At 50.6% G+C, this 22,779-nt stretch overlaps 1 protein-coding gene across 1 annotated transcript; it reads right to left on the bottom strand.

Moving 5' to 3' along the window:
- Positions 1-838: 838 nt before the first annotated feature.
- CDCP2 (CUB domain containing protein 2) lies at positions 839-21,521 on the bottom strand (the record flags this gene model as incomplete). Its single annotated transcript, XM_081225394.1, has 6 exons — positions 839-1,165; positions 3,979-4,157; positions 7,765-8,118; positions 9,141-9,476; positions 12,337-12,684; positions 21,443-21,521. 6 exons carry the CDS (start codon positions 21,519-21,521, stop codon positions 839-841), a joined length of 1,623 nt encoding a protein of 540 aa, XP_081081520.1.
- Between the last annotated feature and the right edge of the window lie 1,258 nt (positions 21,522-22,779).

Here is a 22,779-nt window from a genome sequence, read left to right as displayed (position 1 = left end):
CTAGTAATCTGAGCTCAACATCAGGGTGAGGACAGAGACACACGGGACTTCAATCAGTTTTTCAGTCAAGGATCATGGTTTATTTAAGGGAAAATGTCAACATGAAAGAGACACCAGTCCTCAGCCTCCAGCCTCACTACTGAGCATAGTATGGGCCTGCCTGTGGTTTATACTCTAGGGGTCTGTCCATCCGGTGGACAGGCATCCACCAGGATGCACAAGACCAGTCTTCAACAGCGCCACCATGTGGCAGGGGCTAAAGCAACAGCACTAGGTGGGGTTTCAGCTTCCTTTCTCTCTGTTCCTGGAGTTTGGAGGCAGGACTAATATGCTTTAGGTAAAGTCCTCAGGGTTCCTAGATCAGTTCAGGAGAGTGGAGGCCCCTGGATGGATACTGAACTTCCTGCTAATGAATGCTTAGGATGAGCAATTAGTCAGAAAATTAGGAGGGGCCTTATTGGCATCCTGAGTTGGTGAAGCAGTCATACAAGTTATAGAACAAGTCAGTTTTATCAACTCTGTCACCAGTGACCACAACTATCTATGCTGACAAATACACACAGGAGAGTTCTTTTCTATAGCAGAAAATCTTCAAAATTAATAACAACAATTGCACACACATGCATGGCAGCTCTTATCCATGCTCTTCTCTGAGCCTCACGTCAGCCCTGTGAGATAAGCAGGGCAGAGGAAAGGTCCCCAGGAAACTGGGGCTCAGAGGGGGATAGTGACTTGCCCATGGTCATCATAAAGTCAACAAGGCCTGGTCCTGCCCCTGTTGTGGGGTGCCCAGGCTGCCTCCCAGGGATGCCAGATGACACGTCCCTACCCTCCCTGCTTACAGCAGCATCAGGACCACTATGGCAATGACCATGAGGACTCCAGCCAGGATGCAAAGGCCCAGGAAGATGATGTCACTGGTGTCCTGGGCCACCATGGCCACGGGGCCCTCCAGTGCCTCTGCCTCGTCCCTGGGTGGTGCCTCCTGAAGGTGCTCTGCCGTGGCAGCATAAGGCCCAAGCCAGTGGGAGCCGGACAGCAGGTGGACAGAGGCCTCCTTTCGTCTCGGCTCGCAGCGGACCTCGTATTCGTGGATATCCTCCTGCCCACCAGCTGAGAAGTCGATGTACAGCACGCTGACGATCACTGAAGTGTTATTTCTTCTCTGTGGGGGTCAAGGGGCACTTGCTCACACCTGAAGGGGCCAGGGCTGACCCTGTTCCCCTGGATATGTAGGCACTGAGTGCCAAGGGGGCAGAACTCCAGAGCCTGGTTTCCAGTCCCAGCTTGGCTACTGACTCCCTTCCCACTCAGAGCCTCAGTGTCCCCACCTCTAAAAGAGGCACTACGACAGTGTCTGAATGGACAATATATATGTGATGGGTCAGTGTTTGCTCTGGCTTGAAGGAGGTGGTGTCTATGAAAGATAGTAACAGTAACAACAGGGACATTCGCCATGTTCCAGGCTCTGCATTTTAAGGGCATTATCTCATTTAATTCTCATAACAACCTTCTCTTATTGGTACCATTAATATACCCATTTGCCAGATAAGGAAAATGAGGCCCAGAGGTTAAATCCCTTGTCTGAGGTCACACAGCACACAATTGACAGGGAACGTATTCTCTTCCAGATCTGCCTGATTCTTAACTGTGCTCTTAGCCATCACACCTCACTCAAACCAAAGAATGTAGAACCAAAGGGGAATTTCAGGACATCTAGTTCAATCTCCCTTCCTTGGCAATTTACAGATGTGGCTACTGAGGCCCAGCAAAGGCAGTAATTTGCCCAGAGCTAGATCCAGAAGCCAAGTCTCCTGCCTCCCAGTTAGATGCTCTGTCCCTGGTGTTACGTGACTTTCCTTCTGGAATCATTTTGCCCAATTATGTCTGCAGCAATTATGTGTCCCTGTGGTTGAGTCCTGTTCAGCCCAGTAGCACCACCCTGGGGTTGGGAAGAGCCATTGAGGAGTGTGATGTGGGGAGCCTGTCACACTGCTGCCCTCCCCACCCCCACGGATGAAGGAGGCAGGAGTTAGGAAGCCCTAAGACAGTGGAGTGTTTGGGCTGGGGACTGAGGGACAGCATTTTGACGGGCAGTCTGGTGTGGTCTGGATTGGGGGCTGCAGTGATGCTGGGCTACTTCTCCCCACCCACCCCTAGTCTAGAGCAGCCGTTACACTCCTCAGGCCGCCCAACTGCCCCTGTCCAGTCATGGCTCTTCTGAGCTGAGGCTTCTCTAAAAACCAAAGCTGCCTAGAACAGAGAAAACGGGCGTGACCTGCAGGAAGCTGCCATCACTGGACACTGGGTGGTCCTTTTGGGGAAGGCAGTGAAGGGGAATCACGGATCTGGAGTTTCATGGACCAGATGACCTTGTGGGTCTCTCCCAACTCTGGGCTTCCAAAAGGCTCTGAGTCCATGTCCCCAGAGGAGCCTTTTGCATTGTGCCCTCAGCCTGTCTACCACCACACCCTCTGAGGAGAACCGGTGTCCTGGACTTTTGTGACACAGAGTCGGAAAAAGAAAGACAGAACCTGAGAGTGGAAGGGGACCCAGTGAAAGGGCCGAAGTGAATCCACATAATAAAGAAGGGGGGGGGAATCACACAAAACAGGTGTGCGGGGAAGTTTCAGGGGTTTTTGATGAGTGAGACTTGAGGAGGAAAGAAAGTCCACACAGATGTGGTGTTATGGTTATGAAATCAAGTCTCTGTGGTTCTTAAGAGATGCACAGATAGGTTGTCATGGCTTTTGGCCATTTGAACTGTGCATCTTTGAAAGCAACTCAATGCAGAGACTGGTCCTCATGGGTCTAGGACTTAGAAGTGTTACACTAAGAATCCATGAGTCTGAGGCTCTCAGTTTTTATGTTTCCATGATATTGATGCCAAGATTCTATGATTATGTGGCTCCAGGTTCTAGTGGTGGTTCTGTGACTTTGAGACCTTGAGTGTCGGTGAGTTCTTTGTTCTAAATTTCATGATTCCTTGCTTCTGGGGTTCTCTGTCTCCATCACTTTATGACTCTATGGAACGTGGTTCGGCCCCCCAGAGAAAAGCCCAAGGGGATTTAAGGCATGGTGTAGAGGTGAGGGCAGATTATCTTGGCAGCTAAGACTGACTCCCACTTCTCCTCTACTCAGATTAAAAGGATGGTGGCCGCCGGGAGGCTGGGGAAGCAGAGGGTGGACTGGAGGGGCCAGAGGCATACATTCGGTTAATGTTGGGTGATGGGGAAACATGGTTTGCTGGAAAGCACATGATTTCTGCCAAGACAGTCTGACGAATCTCCAGATTCGTCACCAAGGCTGGGGTGTTGTCCCCGATAGAGACCACTGTGCCTTCTCCCGCTTTCCCCTTCCCAACCTGTCCCTGAGAATCCAAACATCCAGGGTTCCTGGGCCACTACCAGGTGACTCTGAGGGCCCCAAGCCTGGGTTCTAGGCCTCTGAAACACAAGGATAGTAGAAAAACTTCATTTGTACGCCTCGGTGCCTTTGGAGGGAGGTGGATCCTGTCTCTTGAAGGGCCCCTTTGTTTTGTGGAGCCCAGGGATGGATTTGGATCACAAGGTTGGGGAGGGGGTGGGCAGGAGGCAGCGGCGCTCAAACGGCTCTGTGCGTTAGAGGGGTGGGGACCGGGTGGCCCTGGGGAGCTCCAGTGGGGAGGGGGGGCAGCAGGAAGGCCCCCAGGAACAGTCAGTTCACAGGACCTTGAGGGAGGGGCCTCCAGTAGGGGCTTTTGGTTGTCGCCAGCTTGTGCAACAGGGCACCCCTTCTCTGTCTCCCCTACTCGAGTTCTTTGTTCTGTCTACACTGAGCAAGTTTGTTGAGGTAAAATCAAGAGGGGCTGAGTTCTGCATCCAGGCTTGTGGGGTGACCAGAGCCAGGAAGAGAAGCTGAATTCTCAGGTCTGGCAGGTGCCTCTCCCCAGGGATCAGAGCCCCTCCCTCGTGCCCGCCCTCCTCCCCCAGCCCCTACCTGAGACTCAGTGCCGCAGGTGTCAAAGCGGGCCTGGATCCGGAAGTTGCTGCCGACTTCCTGAGCAGCACAGCTCCGGCTGCCCAGGTAGACTTTGGTCCGTTCTAGAGGGGCCAGTGCCTGCGCGGAGATCAGGATCTGGAAGTCCGTGCGGGAGCAACTCACGTTCATGGGGACAACTGAGGATGGACGGGAGGAGGGAGCTGGAGGCCATGGGGGCAGGCGGTCTGACCCCCACCCTCTCCAAGCCCCTATCCAAAGGGTGGTGGATGGAAAACCGAGGCCCAGAGAGGGGATGGCTGTTAAGCAGTCCTACGAGGACGTTTTACACGCGTTACTCCATTTAACTCCATCAAACTATGAGCTCCAGGGCAGGCCCCGTGCCTACTTCTCAGCGCCCTCTGAGCCCAACACAGAGCTTGGCAGGTGCAGTGAATGCTGAATAAATGACTGACGGACTGAACGAATGAATATTCTTAATCATAATGAAAGCTATTATTTGCTGATCATGTTTGCCATATACAAGGCAATTCATTCAATCATTTAACAAGTATTTATGGCCCACTATGTGCAGGCTCTATTCTAAACACCAGATACAGAAATGAAAAGAAAAAAACCAGCCACAAATGCCTACCCTCTTGGAGCTTACATTCTAGTTGAGTGAGGAGCCAGTAAATACGTAAGATACACCGAAGCGTCAGAGTCGCCTGAAGGAAAATCAAGCAAAGAAGAAAGACGGGGAGCGGGGAGAGCAGACTGTGTGTGCGTAAGGGTTGCAGTGGCTGCAGTTTGAAAAGGGTGGTGAAGGAAGCCCCACTCTCCCTCCTCATGATGATGCCTTGAGGTGGATATGACTAAACGCATTGTAAAGCTTTGGAACCTGGAGCTCTGAGAGGTGAAATTGTCGGCAGTGGCTAAGCCAGGATTTTTTTTTTTTTTTTTTTTTTTTTTGCGGTACGCGGGCCTCTCACTGTTGTGGCCTCTCCCATTGCGGAGCACAGGCTCTGGACGCGCAGGCTCAGCAGCCATGGCTCACGGGCCCAGTTGCTCCGCGCGCGGCATGTGGGATCTTCCCAGACCGGGGCACGAACCCATGTCCCCTGCATCGGCAGGCGGACTCTCAACTACTGCGCCACCAGGGAAGCCCTAAGCCAGGATTTTAATCATTGCATCTGTAAGATCCCACAGTTCCTGGTCTCTCTACCTTATGTGGTGGCCCCCTGCAGCCCCTCCCAGCCAGGCCTGTGTGACTCTAAGCGTCTGGGATCGTGTGAGCCTGTGTGTGAGTGCACGCGTGTGTGTACGGAGGCAGTGCTTGCTGGGGCAGGGGTGAAGGTGGGGGAAGGAAGCGGGGTGGCTGGCGGGAGGAAAAGAAAAGAGCTGGTAGGCAGAGGCCTGGAAATCTCAACCCCTCTCCGGGAAATGCCTCAGACATATTTCAGCCTCTGGTGTCTGGGCAGTCGGGGATTTATGGGCCCGCCGTCTCCCACAATGATCTTGGTGATGCTGAACTGTGTGTCACCCCTGATTGATGCCGAGGCTGTCCTCCAGCCGGGAGGCCGCCTGCAGCCTGGGCCACATCTGGAGCCTGGCCCAGCACTAGTGCCGTGACTGACCCTAGGCTCCCAAAGGCATCTGGGCTCCCACAGCCATCGGGGAGGTGTCTCTGGAGGCACCAAAAGGAGAAGGAGCTTGTCCAAGATCACACACAGCTGGGAAAGGTTCCAGGCCCAGAAATAAGACCATAAGAGCAAAAGGGACTTCACAGCTCCTTCAGCTGATATTTTCATTTTACTGAGACCAGCAGAGAGAAAGCGACTTGCCAGCTAGCTGTGGCAGAGCCCTGTGGCACCTGGCTCTCTGAGTGCACTCTGGGAAAGGGGTCGCTCTAACAGAGAGATAGCTCTCCTCCAGGTTTATGGATGGAGATGACTGAGGCCCACAGAGGGAGCATCAGCCCAGGTCACTTTGCTGCCACTAGCTTGCTGTAGCTCTACTGTTTCCTTCACCATCGCTGGGCCCCCAAACTCCTCTTGCACATGGGTAAGGAAAGAGGAAGAAGGACTTCCCTGGTGGCACAGTGGTGAAGAATCCTCCTGCCAATGCAGGGAACACGGGTTCGAGCTCTGGTCCAAGAAGATCCCACGTTCTGCAGAGCAACTAAGCCCACGCGCCCCAACTACTGAGCCTGCGCTCTAGAGCCCACGAACCACAACTACTGAAGCCCGTACGCCTAGAGCCCATGCTCTGCAACAAGAGAAGCCACCGCAATGAGAAGCCTGTGCACTGCAGCGAAGAGTAGCCCCCGCTCACTGCAACTCGGGAAAGCCCATGCGCAGCCACGAAGACCCAACACAGCCAAAAATAAATAGAAAGAAAGAAAGAAAGAAGGGAAGAAAGAAAGAAGAGGAAAGACTGGGTTTTTTTTGGTTGCGACGTGTGGCATGCAGGATCTTAGTTCCCTGACCAGGGATCAGACCTGCGCCCCCTGCATTGGGAGCACGGAGTATTAACTACTGGACCACCAGGGAAGTCCCGAGGAAAGATCTTTTGAATGCAGACCAGGACTGAGACACATAAGGGAAAGAAATCCACACTCAGCAAGGATGCCCTCGGAGGCAGGCACTGTGACCCCTGTTACCTCATTTCATCTTAACGACCACCTGTCTAGAGCATTCTTCAACCCCTCCTACAGGTGAGCACCATTGGATGGTCAGTAAATGGCAGCATTTGGATGTGGCCCCCGTGCGTCTGAGCTCAGTCCTGGGCCTCCTCCCCAGGCCCTGCTTAGCCACACAAAAGGCAAGGGTGTGAGTTCTAGCCTTGGCTGTGCCACCCACTGCCCATGTGACAGCAGTGAAAGTCGCTTCCTCTCTGCACCTCTGTTTCTGCACCTGCACAACAAGAGGATCTGGCCTAGTCAGGAAGAAGGCAAAATGGGTCCAGAGCACAGGCATTTCTGGGACCATGGCCCAGGGAAGGGTGATGAGAGGAGGGGATAGATGATAGCTGCTGTCAGCTGGCAAATCTAACTAGCATTATGGAGGATGGAAAAGCTGAGTGCCAAGTTCCCTGGTCAGCTCTTCAGCTAGGCATGGCCATGTGACCAAGTTCAAAATAATGAGAACAAGAAGAAGTCTTTTGAGGGCTTCCGAAAATGCTTTTACTTTCCTGATAAAGGAACATTTGTGGCTGGAACCTCCCCTTTCTTCTTCCAGCCTTGAACATGGACATGATGCCTGCAGTTGTGGCAGCCATCTTGTAGTCATGAGGTCAAGAGAATCCCAGACATACCAGTTGGGACACTGTTGAGTCCCTGAACCAATAAAGCAGCTGCCTAGCTCTAGGCTTCTTGTTATGTAAGGAAACCAAAGGTCATTTTTTCAAACCACTGTCAGTCAGGACTTATGACTGTACAAGCAAGCTTGGTCAGCATCTCCATGATTATATCAATTGTTTTCCATAAATAGTATGACCATATCTTGCGTATTACCCCTAGATACAAAGGATTAATCATAGTACAAGAGAGGCCAGGGGCCCATGGAGGAAGGTGACAGATAGGGAAGAATTAGGAATTGTGGATTTGGAAGCTGGAAAAATAGGGCACTGTAATAGTGAAAATAAGCAAGGGCCATATTGATATAGCCTCAGAGGTCCCAGGGTGGGAGTCCGCAGTGGTGTAGCCAACCGAGAAGTTGGTGAGATGGAGGCAGGAGGCCACAAAGACCAGGAACCCCGGCCTCACCTTCCCCCACCAGCACACCCATACCCTCAACCCCAGCTGACCTCCAATGTAGGCCACAGAGAAGCCCCTGCGGGTGGTGCTACGGTCTGTGTGCAGCAGAAGCAGGAGCTGGTTGTGGCTCGAGGTGACCGGTGGCGGCAGGTGGTGGCCACACCAACTGCCCAGCAGGGGCGCCTCCTCACTGGCCCCGTCGAAGGCTGCCAGATGGTCAAAGTCACAGGTCCTGGTCAGGCTGTTGGGCCCCTCTAGTTCCAGGTCCAGGAAGAACACTTTGACCCGGTAGCCAAGAGGCAGACGGATGGTCCAGTGGCACCGGATGTGGTTGGGGTAGGAGCTGGGGTACTGTGGGCTGGAGAAGTTGCCCCGTATCGCCGTGTATACCTCCTGGCATTCTCCTGGATGGGGGAGAGCAGGACAGAAGGAGCAATGGTGAGAAGGGTGGAGACTGTCACCCTCTGCAGCTACAGCTTGGGCAGTAGGCGCTATAGGGTCCTAAAACCACCCTGGCAGGTTGTGGGCACCATGGCCAGCAAACCAGACAACTGATCCCAAAGCCTGCTTTAAACTGAAACTAGCTGAAAGCTGAGACTGTCATTCCAATTGGTAAACCATTTCATGAGTGTTGACCCTGATAGGAATTCTGTAACAATGCCTAATACCTGTCCTCGGAGTTGAGTCCAACTTGGACTTGACAGACAAGGTGGTTCATGACCTGACCTTGCCCTTTTTCTCCCCGGCCCTCATCCAGCCCTACCTTCCAGGCTCACTAAACATTTCCTAGTAGTACAAGCACACAAACCCACTCTGTCCTCCGTGCCTCTGCGCATGCTGATCCCTCTGCTTGGAATACCCTTCCCTTTCTTCTGCCACTGGCTAATACCTTCAAAGCACTGCTCAATTCTCTCCTCCTCCAGGAAGTCATCCATGATTCTTACTGTTAGCACAGATCACAGTGCATTGTCATTGTCTGTTTCCTTCTCTATCTCCTCCACTAGACAGTTTAATTCCCAAGGGTTCATTCATTCATTCGTACAAACATTAATTGAATACCCTCTATGTAGCAGGTACAAAGATAAGTCCATAGGAACTCACAGTCAAGCAGAGGAAATCAGCATGCAAACCAGGTACAGAAGTGATGTGTTAGATCATGGCTATGAGAAAACTTCTCTAAGGAATTGAAGGAAGGGAATAATTCTGAGTGAATCAAGGAGCCTTCCCAGAGGAGGTGACATGCTTGTGCCTTGGCATCGGCCAGACGGGAGAGGGTGTGCTAGAACATTTCAGGCAGAGAAAGAGCAGGAAGTGTAAGGCCCAGAGGCAGAAGAGTACAACCCCTCCCCGCCCCGCCACAAGCGTGATGGGGAGGCAGGAGCCCGGCACACACAGGGCACTCAGGGTGTAGCTCCGGCCCTCCTACCTGAGAAGTAGTAGGCCTTGAAGCCCCGGCCCCCGATGTTAAAGTCAGACTTGAAGACCACCTGCAGCTCGTGGCCCAGCGACACGAGCGTGGGGGGCCTGGAGCTGCCGCAGTAGTGGTGCCCATGGGCGGGGCCGGGCCCCCCAAGCACAGCCACATAGTCGTAGGTGCACTGCTCACTGCCCTCCACCTGGAAGTCCACGAAGACCAGCTTGACGGTGGCGGGGCCAGAGGCTCGGATCACCCAGCGGCACTCCACATTGTTAGGGTAGTTGTTGGGGTGCTCGGGGCTGGTGAGGACCCCCGACAGGCCCGTCAGGACGCCACCACACGCATCTGCAAGGGAGCCCGCTTGAACCGAACTTTCTCCCTCCCTGTGGCTCCCCCATCTCCTCCCTTGGGAAATGCCACGCCCACAGGTGTTCATGGGGTTCTTGTCACCACCCACTGAGTGCTTGGTAAGTGACAGGCACACGCCATCACCATAACCCTATGAGGAATGCACCGTGGTTTCCCCCATTTTACAGCTGAGAGACTGGAGGCAGAGAGAAGTTAAATAACTTACCTTTGTGAGTTGGGCTTCAGCCAGACTGAGCCCAAGACAAGGATTTGAGCCCAAGTAGTTTATCTGGGAGAGACAGAGGACCGCAGATGGGCAGCGAGGGAGAGAGGGTGGGGGAGCAGGGGCATTCCCCAGAATCGAGGCTGAGGGCCGCTGGAGGTAGAGGTGACCTGCCAAAGCTTTGGAAAAAGCCCTGAAGCAAAGAGATGTGGAGATTGGCAAGAGCCACTGCAGTGGCAAGGCCCCAAGGGACAGGGCAGGACCCTGACAGCAGGTCCCCCACTGGTATCAGGGAGGGCAGGATTTGACTAACTTCAGAGTCTGCGCACTTGACCTTATCAGTCTCACTGTCCCCTCCTACCAGGCTAGTGAAGCATAGAGGCTGAGGTACTTGAAACCAGGAACATTATCAAATCTCCCGAACAGATGAGGAAACTGAGGCTTAGAGGGAGGATCTGAAGGAGTAGAGATAGGTTTGAAGTCTGAAGACAGGTCTCCTCTCAGCTCAGTCTTCTATTGCTGTGTGACTGTGGGCAAGTAACTCAGCCTCTCTGAGCCTCATGGGAATATTAGAAATCATAAGACCTGTTCAGACTGATCCACCAGGCTCAGACGCATGCAGAGTTTAATAAGTTTCTGGTGAAAGCCCTTTGGAACCCAGTGTAGCCATTACAACTGGGAGCTAGGTGATAATGAATACCAGGACTAGCTGGAGGCCACCAGCAGGGAGGGGCACACTCGGTTGTGTCTCCTGAGACTCCAGAATCTCACTCCATGGCATGGCTGTGTGAATGGAGCACTGTGCTGGGTGGCTAAGGCCTTGACTTCTTGTCCCAGTTTGCCCTTCCCAGATGTGTGACCTTGGGAAGGCACATTCCCTCTCTGGTCTCAGGTGTATTGTTTGTCAAATGAGAGGGCAGGTTTTGACAGTCTGTGAGATCCCGTCCGCTGTCAATACCCTTAGCAGAGACTTTCAAAATGTGTTCTGGGGCTCCACGGTAACCCCAGGGCATCTATTTGCAGACATCTGGTGTAAATGTCCTTCTTTTTCTGTATTCAAACTATTTTTTAACTCAATGAAAGATAGCATCCACAGTCACATATCTTATATGTAAAAATTTAACTAATTGGAGGCCATCAATATTTACTTATGTTTTCAATGATTGGCTTATAATAAGTAAATGTTAAAAATACGAACTTATAAATGCTTACAACAAAAATGCTGCCTTTGGGACTTCCGTGGTGGCGCAATGGTTAAGAAGCCGCCTGCCAATGCAGGGCACACGGGTTTGATCCCTGACCCGGGAAGGTCCCACATGCCACGGAGCAACTAAGCCCGTGTGCCACAACTACTGAGCCGTCGCACCACAACTATTGAGCCCTCGTGCCACAACTACTGAAGCCCATGTGCCTAGAGCCTGTGCTCCACAACAACAGAAACCACCGCAATAAGAAGCCCACGTACCGCAAAGAAGAGTAGCCCCCGCTCACCACAACTAGAGAAAGGCCACGCACAGCAACGAAGACCCAATGCAGCCATAAATAAATAAATAAAATTTATTTTTTAAAAATGCTGCCTTTATCTCTTTTACATATCAGGATTAATATAAGGTTCCATTTGATATAAGGGTACTCCTGTTTTTAAAAATATTGGAAAACATTGCACATGGTATTATAACTTTGATACCCTAAGAGTCTAAAAATCTAGGGATCTACAACTCCACTGCTATGATCAGATCGGTCTGTGGTTCTTGTGTTTTACCATTCTACAGTACTATGCCTCCAAAGCCAGTGGGAGCTGGTGTCTGGCTTTGGAGGCATAGAACTGTATGCACCCTCGCCCCGGCCCTGATTGCTGTTGGTGAAGGTGAACCCTGTGCACCAGGAGCCTCTGTGGAGCCCATTGCTTGAGCTGTTGTGAGGAAGGCCTTTGGTTTTGGCCTTGGGAGAAGGTAGGAGGTCTGAGTCTGTGCAGAGAAGCCTGAGGAAAGAGGAATGAGTCAAGGAGAAAGAAAGGCAAGGAGGGTGAAGCCTCTGCTCCCCTCACTAGCCGGAGGGGTAGGCTCCAAGCCTGGCTAGGGGAGGGGGGGTTAGGGACCACGATACAGGAGGCGAGCTCAGGAAAGGCTTTGGGAGGGAGAGCATCACCAGCTCCACGCAGACGCTCATGCACCTTCCACTCCGATGGGGAGGGGGAGAGAATCCTGTGCCCGTGACATGAGATGCCACAGAGGGATCAGCAGGAGTGGCAGCATGGTGTCCCCTCTGGTGTCCCCTCCGGTGTCCCCTCCAGTGTCCTGATGCCATGTATGGGGTGAGAAGGACAAGGATAGGAGAGCGCGAGAGGCCTCATTCCTGAGCACAGTGAGACCCTCCGAGGACTCCCGGAATAATGGAGGGAGACGTGGGAAATGTTGCCATGAAGGTGGGAACACACCACCACCAAGACTACCAACAGGAAAAAAACCAAAAGACTACCAACAGAGGCTGCCTTTGCCCCATGAGCTATGAGAGCAGGGGCATCCAGGTTACAGAGCAGCCTACATGCAAAGATGCTGAGACCCTGCCCGTGACCTTACCCCACCGCCCTCCCCCCATGGAGGGCCACCCTCTCCATTGCCAAGTCCCCCTTGCCTTTCTGGTAGCCCGCAGAAAAGCCTCGGCTGGCCACGTGCTTGTCTGAGTGGAAGACCACAGACATGACGTGCCAGGAGGAGGCGAAGGGCGGTGGGGGCACCTGGCCGCAGAACCTCCCCAGCAGGTTGCCCTGGTCCCCGGAGGCCCCGTTGTAGATCTCCAGGAAGTCGAAGCTGCAGGTGTCATGGTACTCCAGGTCGAAGGCGTGGAAGGTGAGCAGCACGGAGGAGCCCTCAGCTACCACAATCAGCCAGTTGCACTCCGTGTTGTAGGGGTAGAGCCTGGGGAAGTTGGGGCTGGAGAAGTTTCCAGAAGGTGCTGAGAGCACACCCCCACATTTGACACCTGTGGTGAGAGGCAAGAATGTCTCAGAGTCAGCCCTGGGGACTTGGGTAGTGGCCCAGCTCCAAAGCGGGTTCTTTGGGATGGGATGAGGGAGCATGAGGTCATGGCCCTAAGTCAATTCATTTATTCATGTAGCTGTTCGTTCATTTACTTATTCTTCAGATACTTGCCAAACATTCTTTTATTCATTCAAGAAATATTGTTTGAGTGCTAAGCATTGTTTTAGGTGCTGGGGTTACAGCAGGAACAAATAGACTAAAATTCTGGTGGGAAAGACAAACAGTAAAGATAATAAGGAAAATATAGAGCATATTAACTAGTGATAAGTGATCTGGAGAAAAATAAAGCAGGGAAAGGAGACAAGAAGTGTCAGGTGGGACTATAATTTTAGATAAAATAGTACCAAATGCTAGGCACTAGAGATGTGCATTGGGGAATTCGAAAATTAAAAATAATATTACCTGTTCCCATCCTGAGTGAGAATGTGCACAGTCTACTACAAAGTTAAAACTACATTCTTTTTTTTTTTTTTTTTTTTTTTTTTTTTTTTCTTTTTGCGGTATGCGGGCCTCTCACTGTTGTGGCCTCTCCCGCTGCGGAGCACAGGCTCCGGACGCGCAGGCCCAGCGGCCATGGCTCACGGGCCCAGCCGCTCCGCGGCATATGGGATCCTCCCAGACCGGGGCACGAACCCGTATCCCCTGCATCGGCAGGCGGACTCTCAACCACTGCGCCACCAGGGAGGCCCAAAACTACATTCTTGACGGCTTCCCTGGTGGCGCAGTAGTTGAGAGTCCGCCTGCCGATGCAGAGGACACGGGTTCGTGCCCCGGGCTGGGAAGATCCCACATGCCGCGGAGCGGCTGGGCCCGTGAGCCATGGCCACTGAGCCTGCGCGTCCGGAGCCTGTGCTCCGCAACGGGAGAGGCCACAACAGTGAGAGGCCCGCGTACTGCAAAAAAACCCAAAACCAAACAAAAAAAGCTACATTTTTAAAAATTATTAATAATTATTTATTTATATTTTTGGCTGCGTTTGGTCTTTGTTGCCGCACATGGGCTTTCTCTAGTTGCGGCGAGCTGGGGCTACTCTTTGTTGAAGTATGCGGGCTTCTTATTGCAGTGTCTTCTTTTGTTGCAGAACCCGAGCTCTAGGTGCGCAGGCTTCAGTAGTTGCGGTGCGTGGGCTCAGCAGCTGTGGCTCATGGGCTCTAGAGCTCAGGCTCAGTAGTTATGGCACACGGGATTAGTTGGTCCACGACATGTGGGATCTTCCTGGACCAGGGTTCGAACCTGTGTCCCCTGCATTAGCAGGCAGATTCTTAACCACTGCGCCACCAGGGAAGTCCACAAAACTACATTCTTATATGTACATATTTGCTTATATTTTGAAAACAATGGAAGGAAACTAATAAAAATTGTTCTCTGACCCAGGAAGATGTAAGCCAAGGGGAGGAAACAGGCACGACTGCTAGACCTCTTTAAACGCAATTTATTTGATAATTTTAACTTTATAATCATGAGTAATTTTTAATATAATTTTAAAATTATCAAAAATATTTAAGTAACCCATATGCCAAACTAAAACAAATAAGCTTAACTATATGTCAAGTTGGAGGCACATTCACATGGGAAAAATGATTTCAAACGATGTTGAAATACACTATTTTGACTGTACCTTCCTAGTGGAATAGATCCCAAGAACAAAATGAAACACAAAGAAATATTAAACTATATTCAGTAGACTTACTATTAGTAGTAATAGTGAATACTGTTATTTTACAATATTTTATATATTGGAGTAAAGGAAGTATGTTAATGTCAATAGAAACTAAGATTTGCAGTGTAAGAGGAGAGCAATACAAGTATAGAATTAAAAAACTAAGCAGAACTCTTGAGATCCTTAATTTGAATTGAAAACATCATTACAAATTTGATTTATTTTTATTTCTAAAAATATTAATTTCCTAGCTTTGTTCATTAAAAACCCTAAAAACAAGGCTTCCCTGGTGGCACAGTGGTTGAGAGTCCGCCTGCCGATGCAGGGGACACGGGTTCGTGCCCCGGTCCAGGAAGATCCCACATTCCACAGAGCGGCTGGGCCCGTGAGCCATGGCCGCTGAGCCTGCACGTCCGGAGCCTGTGCTCCGCAACGGGAGAGGCCACAACAGTGAGAGGCCCGTGTACCGCAAAAAAAAAAAAAAAAAAAAAAACAACCCTAAAAGCAATGATATCCTGGTAGTATTTGTATCACTTGGACTCAGATTAGGATTATTAGATTAGGATTATTATGTCCAACTAAATTAGATTAGGATCGTTATGTCCAACTAAAATGAAGCAGGGCTCCTTAAAGAAATAGTTAGTCTAGGGCAGTAAATATACAAAATACACTTGGGATATCTTGCCACACCAGAAAGTAAAGAAACTATCGGAACTGCTGGGATTGTGTCAAAAGATACAGAAACCTTCTTGAAGGGGCTCCCACTGGCTAAAAAAGGTATAATTTGAGCTTCAAAAAAATTTATTGCAGGGACTTCCCTGCGGTTCAGTGGTTAAGACTCTGTGCCTACAATGCAGGGGGCCCAAGTTTGATCCCTGGTCGGGGAACTAAGAGCCCACATGCCGTGGGGAGTAGCGCCCCCCAAAATTTATTGCAGTGGGTTGAAACCCATCAAATATATAAAAATTCATGAATTCATAACACAACTAAAAGAAATTAAAAAGGAACTTATTGATTTCCTTTAGAGATTGCTCGGGCACGAACTCATTTTCTTCTTGATACATGGAGAAAGAATTAAGCATTTACTTTGCCTTTCCTGTTACAAACTATATATATCAGGATAACCAAATAGCTGATGAAGAAAAATTGTTATTTAAAGAAGACTACAGAAAGAATAACAACATTAGGAAAACATAACTTTGCAAACCTTAATGGAATCATCATTATCATTGTCTGTTCTTTTTTTTTTTTTTTCTTTTTGCGGTATGCGGGCCTCTCACTGTCGTGGTCCCTCCCGTTGCGGAGCACAGGCCCCGGATGCGCAGGCCCAGCGGCCACGGCTCACGGGCCCAGCCGCTCCGCGGCATATGGGATCCTCCCAGACCGGGGCACGAACCCGTATCCCCTGCATCGGCAGGCGGACTCTCAACCACTGCGCCACCAGGGAGGCCCCATTGTCTGTTCTAATCACTGAGAAAAAAGGTAAATGATGAGAGGTAAAACCTAGTTGGTTGAGTAGGTAAATATTTTCTGTAAAATTCTTTCACCTTTGCTAATGTTTGAAAATTTTTATAATTAAAAAATGCCAAAAAGTTACCTTTATAGGGAACTTTATAATGGATGGATCAGGCTAACAACCCCTGAACTCACTGACCAATCTTAACGTCAAAGTGAAACACTGAATAATCAGTGCCCTGATGAAACACCTGTAACATCTTCTTGGGGGGGGAAAGAAAGGAACCTTTATCTAATGGAGTCTCTGGATCTGTCTACAAGTTAGAGTGAATATGGAAGCTAGAGGAACAATCTAAATGACACCGTGAGGACACATTCAGTCAAGTCCAGAATGTGGGAAATTCTAATGACCTACGTGCTTCAACAGTAAATAAGGTGGTGGGGGGAGACACAACTGTTATATTAAAAAAGACTCAACTAGAAGAAAACATAGGAGGTAAGCTCCTTGACATTGGTCTTGGCAATAATTTTTTGGATTTGACACCAAAGGCAACAAAAGCAAAAATAAACAAGTGGGACTACATGAATGAAAATCTCTGCACAGCAAAGGAAACCATCAATAGGGACTTCCCTGGTGGCACACTGGTTAAGAATCTGCCTGCCAATGCAGGGGACATGGGTTCTGAGCCCTGGTTCAGGAAGATCCCACATGCCGCAGAGCAACTAAGCCTGTCAGCCACAACTACTGAGCCTGCGCTCTAGAGCCCAAGAACCACAACTACTGAGCCCACGTACCACAACTACTGAAGCCTGTTCACCTAGAGCCCTGCTCCACAACAAGAGAAGCCACCACAGTGAGAAGCCTGCGCACCGCAACGAAGAGTAACCCCCACTCGCCACAACTAGAGAAAAGCCCATGCGCAGCAGAGAAGACCCAACGCAGCCAAAAATAAATAAATAAATAAATAAATATAAAGAGGAAGGCTTTCAACACTTCACCATTAAAAAAAAAATGAGTAGAGGACTTCTCTGGTGGTGCAGTGGTTAAGAATCTGCCTGCCAATGCAGGGGACACAGGTTCGAGCCCTGGCCCAGGAAGATCCCACATGCTGCAGAGCAGCTAATCCCATGCGCTACAACTACTGAGCCTATGCTCTAGAGCCTGCGAGCCACAACTACTGAGCCCATGTGCTGCAACTACTGAAGCCTGCATGCCTAGAGCCCATGCCCCGCAACAAGAGAAGCCTGTGCACTGCAACGAAGAGTAGCTCCCACTCGCTGCAACTAGAGAAAGACCGTGCAGCAACGAAGACCCAATGCAGCCAAAAATAATAAATAAATAAAATAAAATAAATTTTAAAATGTAAAGTAAAAATAAAATGAGTAGAGAAACTGAATAGGCAGTTTTCCAAAGAAGGCATACAGATGGCCAACAGGTACATGAAAAGGTGCTCAACATCACTAATCATCAAGGAAATGCAAATCGAAACCTCAATGAGATATCACCTCCCATCTGTTAGGATGGCTATTATGTAAAAGACAAGAGAGTAACAAGTGTTGGCAACGACGTGGAGAAAAAGGAACCTTTGTGCACAGTTGGTAGGAATGCAAACTGGTGCAGCCTCTATGACAAACAATATGGAGGCTTCTCAAAAAGTTAAAAATAGAACTCCATATGATCCAGCAATTCCACTTTGGGTATATTTCAAAGGAATTGGAAACAGGGTATCAAAGAGTTATCTGCATTCCCATCTTCATTGCAGAATTATTCACAATAGCCGAGATATGGAAACAACCTAAGTGTCCATCTCCAGATGAATGGAGATACATATGACATGGAATATCATTCAGCCTTGAAAAAGACACCCATCCTGCTATTTGCAGCAACATAGATAGACCTTGAGGGCATTATGCTAAGTGAAATAAGCCAGATAGAGAAAGACGAATACTGCATGGTATCACTTATATGTGGAATCTAAAACATCAAACTCATAGAAACAGAGAGTAGAAAAGTGGTTGCCAGGGGAGAAGTCGATTAAAAAAGAGAGAGAGACGGGCTTCCCTGGTGGCACAGTGGTTGAGAGTCTGCCTGCCGATGCAGGGGACACGGGTTTGTGCCCCGGTCCGGGAAGATCCCACATGCCGCGGAGCGGCTGGGTCCATGAGCCATGGCCGCTGAGCCTGCGCGTCTGGAGCCTGTGCTCCGCAACGGGAGAGGCCACAGCAGTGAGAGGCCCGCGTACCGAAAAAAAAAAAAAGAGAGAGAGAGAGAGAGAGAGGGAGGGAGACTTGAGTCAAATATCAACCAAGGGCCTCCCTGGTGGCGCAGTGGTTGAGGGTCCGCCTGCCGATGCAGGGGATACGGGTTCGTGCCCCGGTCTGGGAGGATCCCATATGCCGCGGAGTGGCTGGGCCCGTGAGCCATGGCCACTGGGCCTGCGCGTCCGGAGCCTGTGCTCCGCAACGGGAGAGGCCACAGCAGTGAGAGGCCCGCATACCGCAAAAAAAAAAAAAAAAAAAAAAAAAAAAAAATCAACCAAAAGCAATGTGTAGACCTTGTCTGGATTCTGAGTTGAAAAAAAAAATTGCAATGGGATTTTTTTTTTTTTTGCGGTAATGGGGAAAATTGAACTGAGTATTAGATAAAATTAAAGAATATTATATCATTATAATAATATTGGGAATATCTATCTATCTATCTGTTAGATATACTCTGAAATATTTATGAGTGAAATAGTGTGATATCTGAGCTTGTCTTTAAATTTCTCTGGTCTGCCCCCCTAAAATGGGGGTAGGGGTAGGATAGAAGAGCCAAGAAAGGCAGAATGTTGATAACTGTTGAAGATGGTTGATGGAGACATCAGGATTTATTATACTATTTTCTCCACTTTGTGTGTGAAAATTTTCATAGTTAAAAGTTGAAAAAAATGACCTTCTCAGTGAGGCTTTCCCCAACCACCCTATTTACAATTGAAATTCTCTCCCCATCCCTGTACCCCTTCTCTCCCTTTTCTGCTTTATTTTCTCCATAGCACCCATCACCGTCAAATATACTATTTGTTTCCTTATTTGTTTGGTTCACTGCCAAGTCTCTCTCCACAAAACTGTAAGCTCTATGAGAGCAGGGATTCTCGTTTGTTTTGTTCTCTGCTGCCTCCCAAGCACCTAGAAGAGCTCCTGGTACAAAGCAGGTGCTCAGTGTATATTTCCTGAGTGAATGAATCAGTGAACAATCTTATATCATCCTCACAATATCCCCATAAAATAGGCAGTGCAGGTGTTATTGACTCCATTTAACAGATGAGAAAACTGAGGTCCAAAAAGGGAAGTTACTGCTGTAGCTGACATCTCCTGTTTTGTTCCACCCAGCCCTCATTCCTTCACCTCTTGCAAGAACATGCCCTCTATTTTAGACACTGCTCCCTTCCCTTGCCTCCATGTGGTAACCCTTCCTCGTCTTTCCCAGGCCCACAGGAGGACACAGGATCCTAGCTGGGCAATACTGGGGCCCCCAGGACTGCCACAGCGACTGGCCTGTGGGGTGGGCCTGTGCCACCAGAGTCCTGCTGCTGAGTGCCTGGATGAGAACCCTTTCCTCCCAGGTACCTAAGCTGGGAGTGAGAGCCCTGGGTGGACCCCACTCAGGGCCCCTTGAAAGAGCTTGTCAGCAAATGGCAAGAACCATGTGAGAAGAGGAAATGGCCCAGAACCCAAGCTGCCCAACTCAGCTATACTCCCGCCTCCCTGGCACCAGCCACTGCATTTCTCTTCTTGCTTAAAGTCATCCAGATTAGGTTTCTGTCCCTTGCAACCAGAAGCATCCTGAAAAATATACTTAACCAAAGTTCCTGTAAGAGAGACACATTTGCCAAGCATGTGTCCTGTACAGGCCTGTGCTGACTCATAATGGGCCCCTTCCTGGGGAGCTCCCAGTTGTGGGGTAAGATAGGGGGAGTTAGGCAAATGAGACAAAGCCATGTGGCGTGATTGTGCTGGGGCCACATGGGCTCTGGGGTCCGGCGGGGGGAAGTCTTGCCAGGGCCAGCACTGTTGGGGGAGGGACAAAGGGGAGTTGATGTTTGAGTTTGGCTAGAAGGAGCAAGAAGGCTTTGTGAGCTGGGGAAGATTTGGAGGGAGGAAATGGCATGAATAAAGGCTTAGACTCACAATCACTTAGCCTACCTGAGCCTCAGTCACGCATCTGTGAAATGGGGATAACGACCTTACTGGGCAGCTGTGAACGTGGATGAGAGAAAGCAGTGCAGAGGCTACAAGATGCACACCCAGTTCACATCAGGGCTCCCTGCCTGGCCCTGGGGGCAGGCCAGGGCGGGAGCAATGTCTGATTTGGCAAGAGGACAGAGGTACATCCTGTTCATTGCCTGTCCTTGTCCTTCCCCCAGCCTTGCCCACTGGATGGGAAAAGCCGTGAGAAGGTTGGAGCAGAACTGCTGGTGGCCCAGGAGGCCCTGGGTCCCAGCACAAGTAGGTGCCTTGTCCGGCAGGCACCCTGAACTCCAGGGTCACCCCAAGGCCACTGAAGCCCCAGTGGCTAGAAATGGGAACAGTTAGCTTCTCCCACCACCCAGGCATGGGGTGAGACACCTGGGTGTCCAGGCCATCTCTGCCACCAACTAGGTGACTGGAAAGTTACGTTTCCTTCCTGAGCCCCCCTTGAACCGGCAGGAAGACGAGGCACTGGCAACAGCTGGCTGAGCCCCCGCTACACACACACCCCTTGAAGACGGGTGAAGTGATATTGCCCTGGCTTCCCAGACAGGCACACAGTGCTCAGAGGGCTGGAGCAGCACAAAGCGACCAGGGACCAGGGTGCCAGCAGAGGATTCTAAGATCTCCAAGGAGGGAGTTTCTGAGGCTGATGAAGGGATGTGGAAGTCTTCCTGGAGGAGGTGGTGTTTGACCTGAGCTTGATGGATGAGCCAGATGTTCTCAGGTAGAAAAAGAGAAAAGGGACCTTCCAGGCAGAGGGCACAGGGGGTGAAAGCCCTGAGGGTGAAGCATCTCCAGGAGGGGTGTGATCGTCTGCCAGAGTATGGGATGCCCGAGGGACTCCGGGAACCGAGGCTGGATGTTATATAGAGATTGGAGCCAAACCTGGGAAGGCACTGAATGCCTTTATAAGGAACTTTGATTTCACTTGGCTGGCGATGGGAAAGTACAGCAGGCTCTCAGGAGGAAAATAAGGGCTCATTCCAGCAACAAATCTTTAATCGTTCTCTGAGCCATTCCCTTCGTCCTTGGTAAACATGTAGTCTTGGACAGGTTACTTAACCTCCCTCTTCCTCAGTTTCCCCCTCTGTAAAAAGGAGGACTAATACCCACTTTGAAGTTGGTTGTGAAGATTAAATGCGTTCATACGTGGAAAGTACCCAGCACATAGTAGGCACTTGATAAATGTTGTCTTTCCCCATCTCAGAAGCAATACATCCTCAACTCGGCCACCTGCCCCCAAAAGGGCCTTCCGCTTTCTGGCCTTCCACATGGAAACCTCCTGAGACCCCGCTGTTACCTGCCACCCCTCTGCCCCCCTCCAGGTTTCCTGCCTGTCCCCAGCAGCTCCTACCTTTCATGGCTTGGGCCCTGGGGACTGGGCTCAGCAGTGTCACTGCCAGCAGCAGACAGAACTCCAGCTCTGCCAGCATCTCCTCGCTGGGGGCCCCGCAGGTCTGCCGAGCTCGGGGCAGGCCAGGACCTGAGGGTCTGGAGCAGGGGAAAGAGAGGTGAGGCTGAAAGGGCCTCCAAGTTAATGGTGGTGTGAATAATTCATCAGCACCTTGAATTAGTAAGCTGATCCCCAGGTGCTTCCTTCACTCCACCCTAAGGTGACGGATCTAGTGTCACCAGGTTGACACTTCGGAGGTCTGCACTGGCCACACTGGATGGGGAAGGGAAGCAACTTAGGGCTGGGAGGGAATTTGGTGGTGGAGAAAGGGCACGAGTTTTGGGGCTAGGCAGACCTGAGATCATCTCCGGTCAGCCTCCAATTGGCCAGGTGACCGTGAACAAGTCATCCAACTCCTCTAGGTTATCTGTCCAGTGGTACCATTCAGCCCTGCCTCTAGGGCTATTGTGGAAATGAAATGTGGTAACATACACTAAAGCACACAGTGAGCGCTTGCTATAGGTTTCCCTATCCCCCACCGATGGGGGAGGGGGACAAGCATCCCTCAGACGTGCTTAGGTGAGCTCAGAGGGAGAGCGAAGGGAAAATGCAGCAGGAACAACAGAATGGGAAAATCGTATAGAACAACTCCTAACGCAGTCATGGATCTGGGCCACAGTGTAAATTCTGGCCAAGGATATTAAGTGTTCACCTTTTTACTGATCCACAAACCTGGCTTGAACATCATTATGTGCCAGGCCCTGTGCTAGGAGCTGGGCCACAGAAATACCCTCAGGGGTGCCGTGTCCAACAGGAAACAGGATCTTTCAATTTCCTCTAGGAGCCCTATTTGGTTCAGTCTGGCCCAAGGCTCATTTCCTAAGCTCCTTCTTTGTGCAGAGCCTGCACCAGGCACAGGGCATCCGAGGTGAACGTGGCATGTTCCTGCCTCCCAGTGAGGAGCCTGGGCTCTGGCTTGACAGACAAGGGCTGAATCCAGGCTCTACCCCTCACTGCTGGGCTGCGGGGGCCTCTCTGAGGCCCAATCTCCTGGACCACGACAGGAGAGCAGTGCAGTGCCTGCAGTTTGTGGAGAGGATTAGATGAGATAATGTAGGGGAAGCCCAAGCCAGTGCCTGGCTCAGTGCATAGGAGGATTTTTATTGACCTCTGAGGAGCTCAGACGTCCATCTTCCAGACCACGTGTTGCATTTGGCCCAACCTTTTGTCAGGAGGTCCCCAGGGAGCCCTTTGCTGCCAGCATGGGAGGGAGGCCACCTGGAAGGTGTTCAGCCAAG

The sequence above is a fragment of the Mesoplodon bidens genome (assembly GCF_964165515.1).
Source record: "Mesoplodon bidens genome assembly, chromosome: 2".
NCBI lineage: Eukaryota > Metazoa > Chordata > Mammalia > Artiodactyla > Ziphiidae > Mesoplodon > Mesoplodon bidens.
Note: the sequence above shows the minus strand (reverse complement) of the source record. Positions and strands in the feature narration are given on the sequence as shown.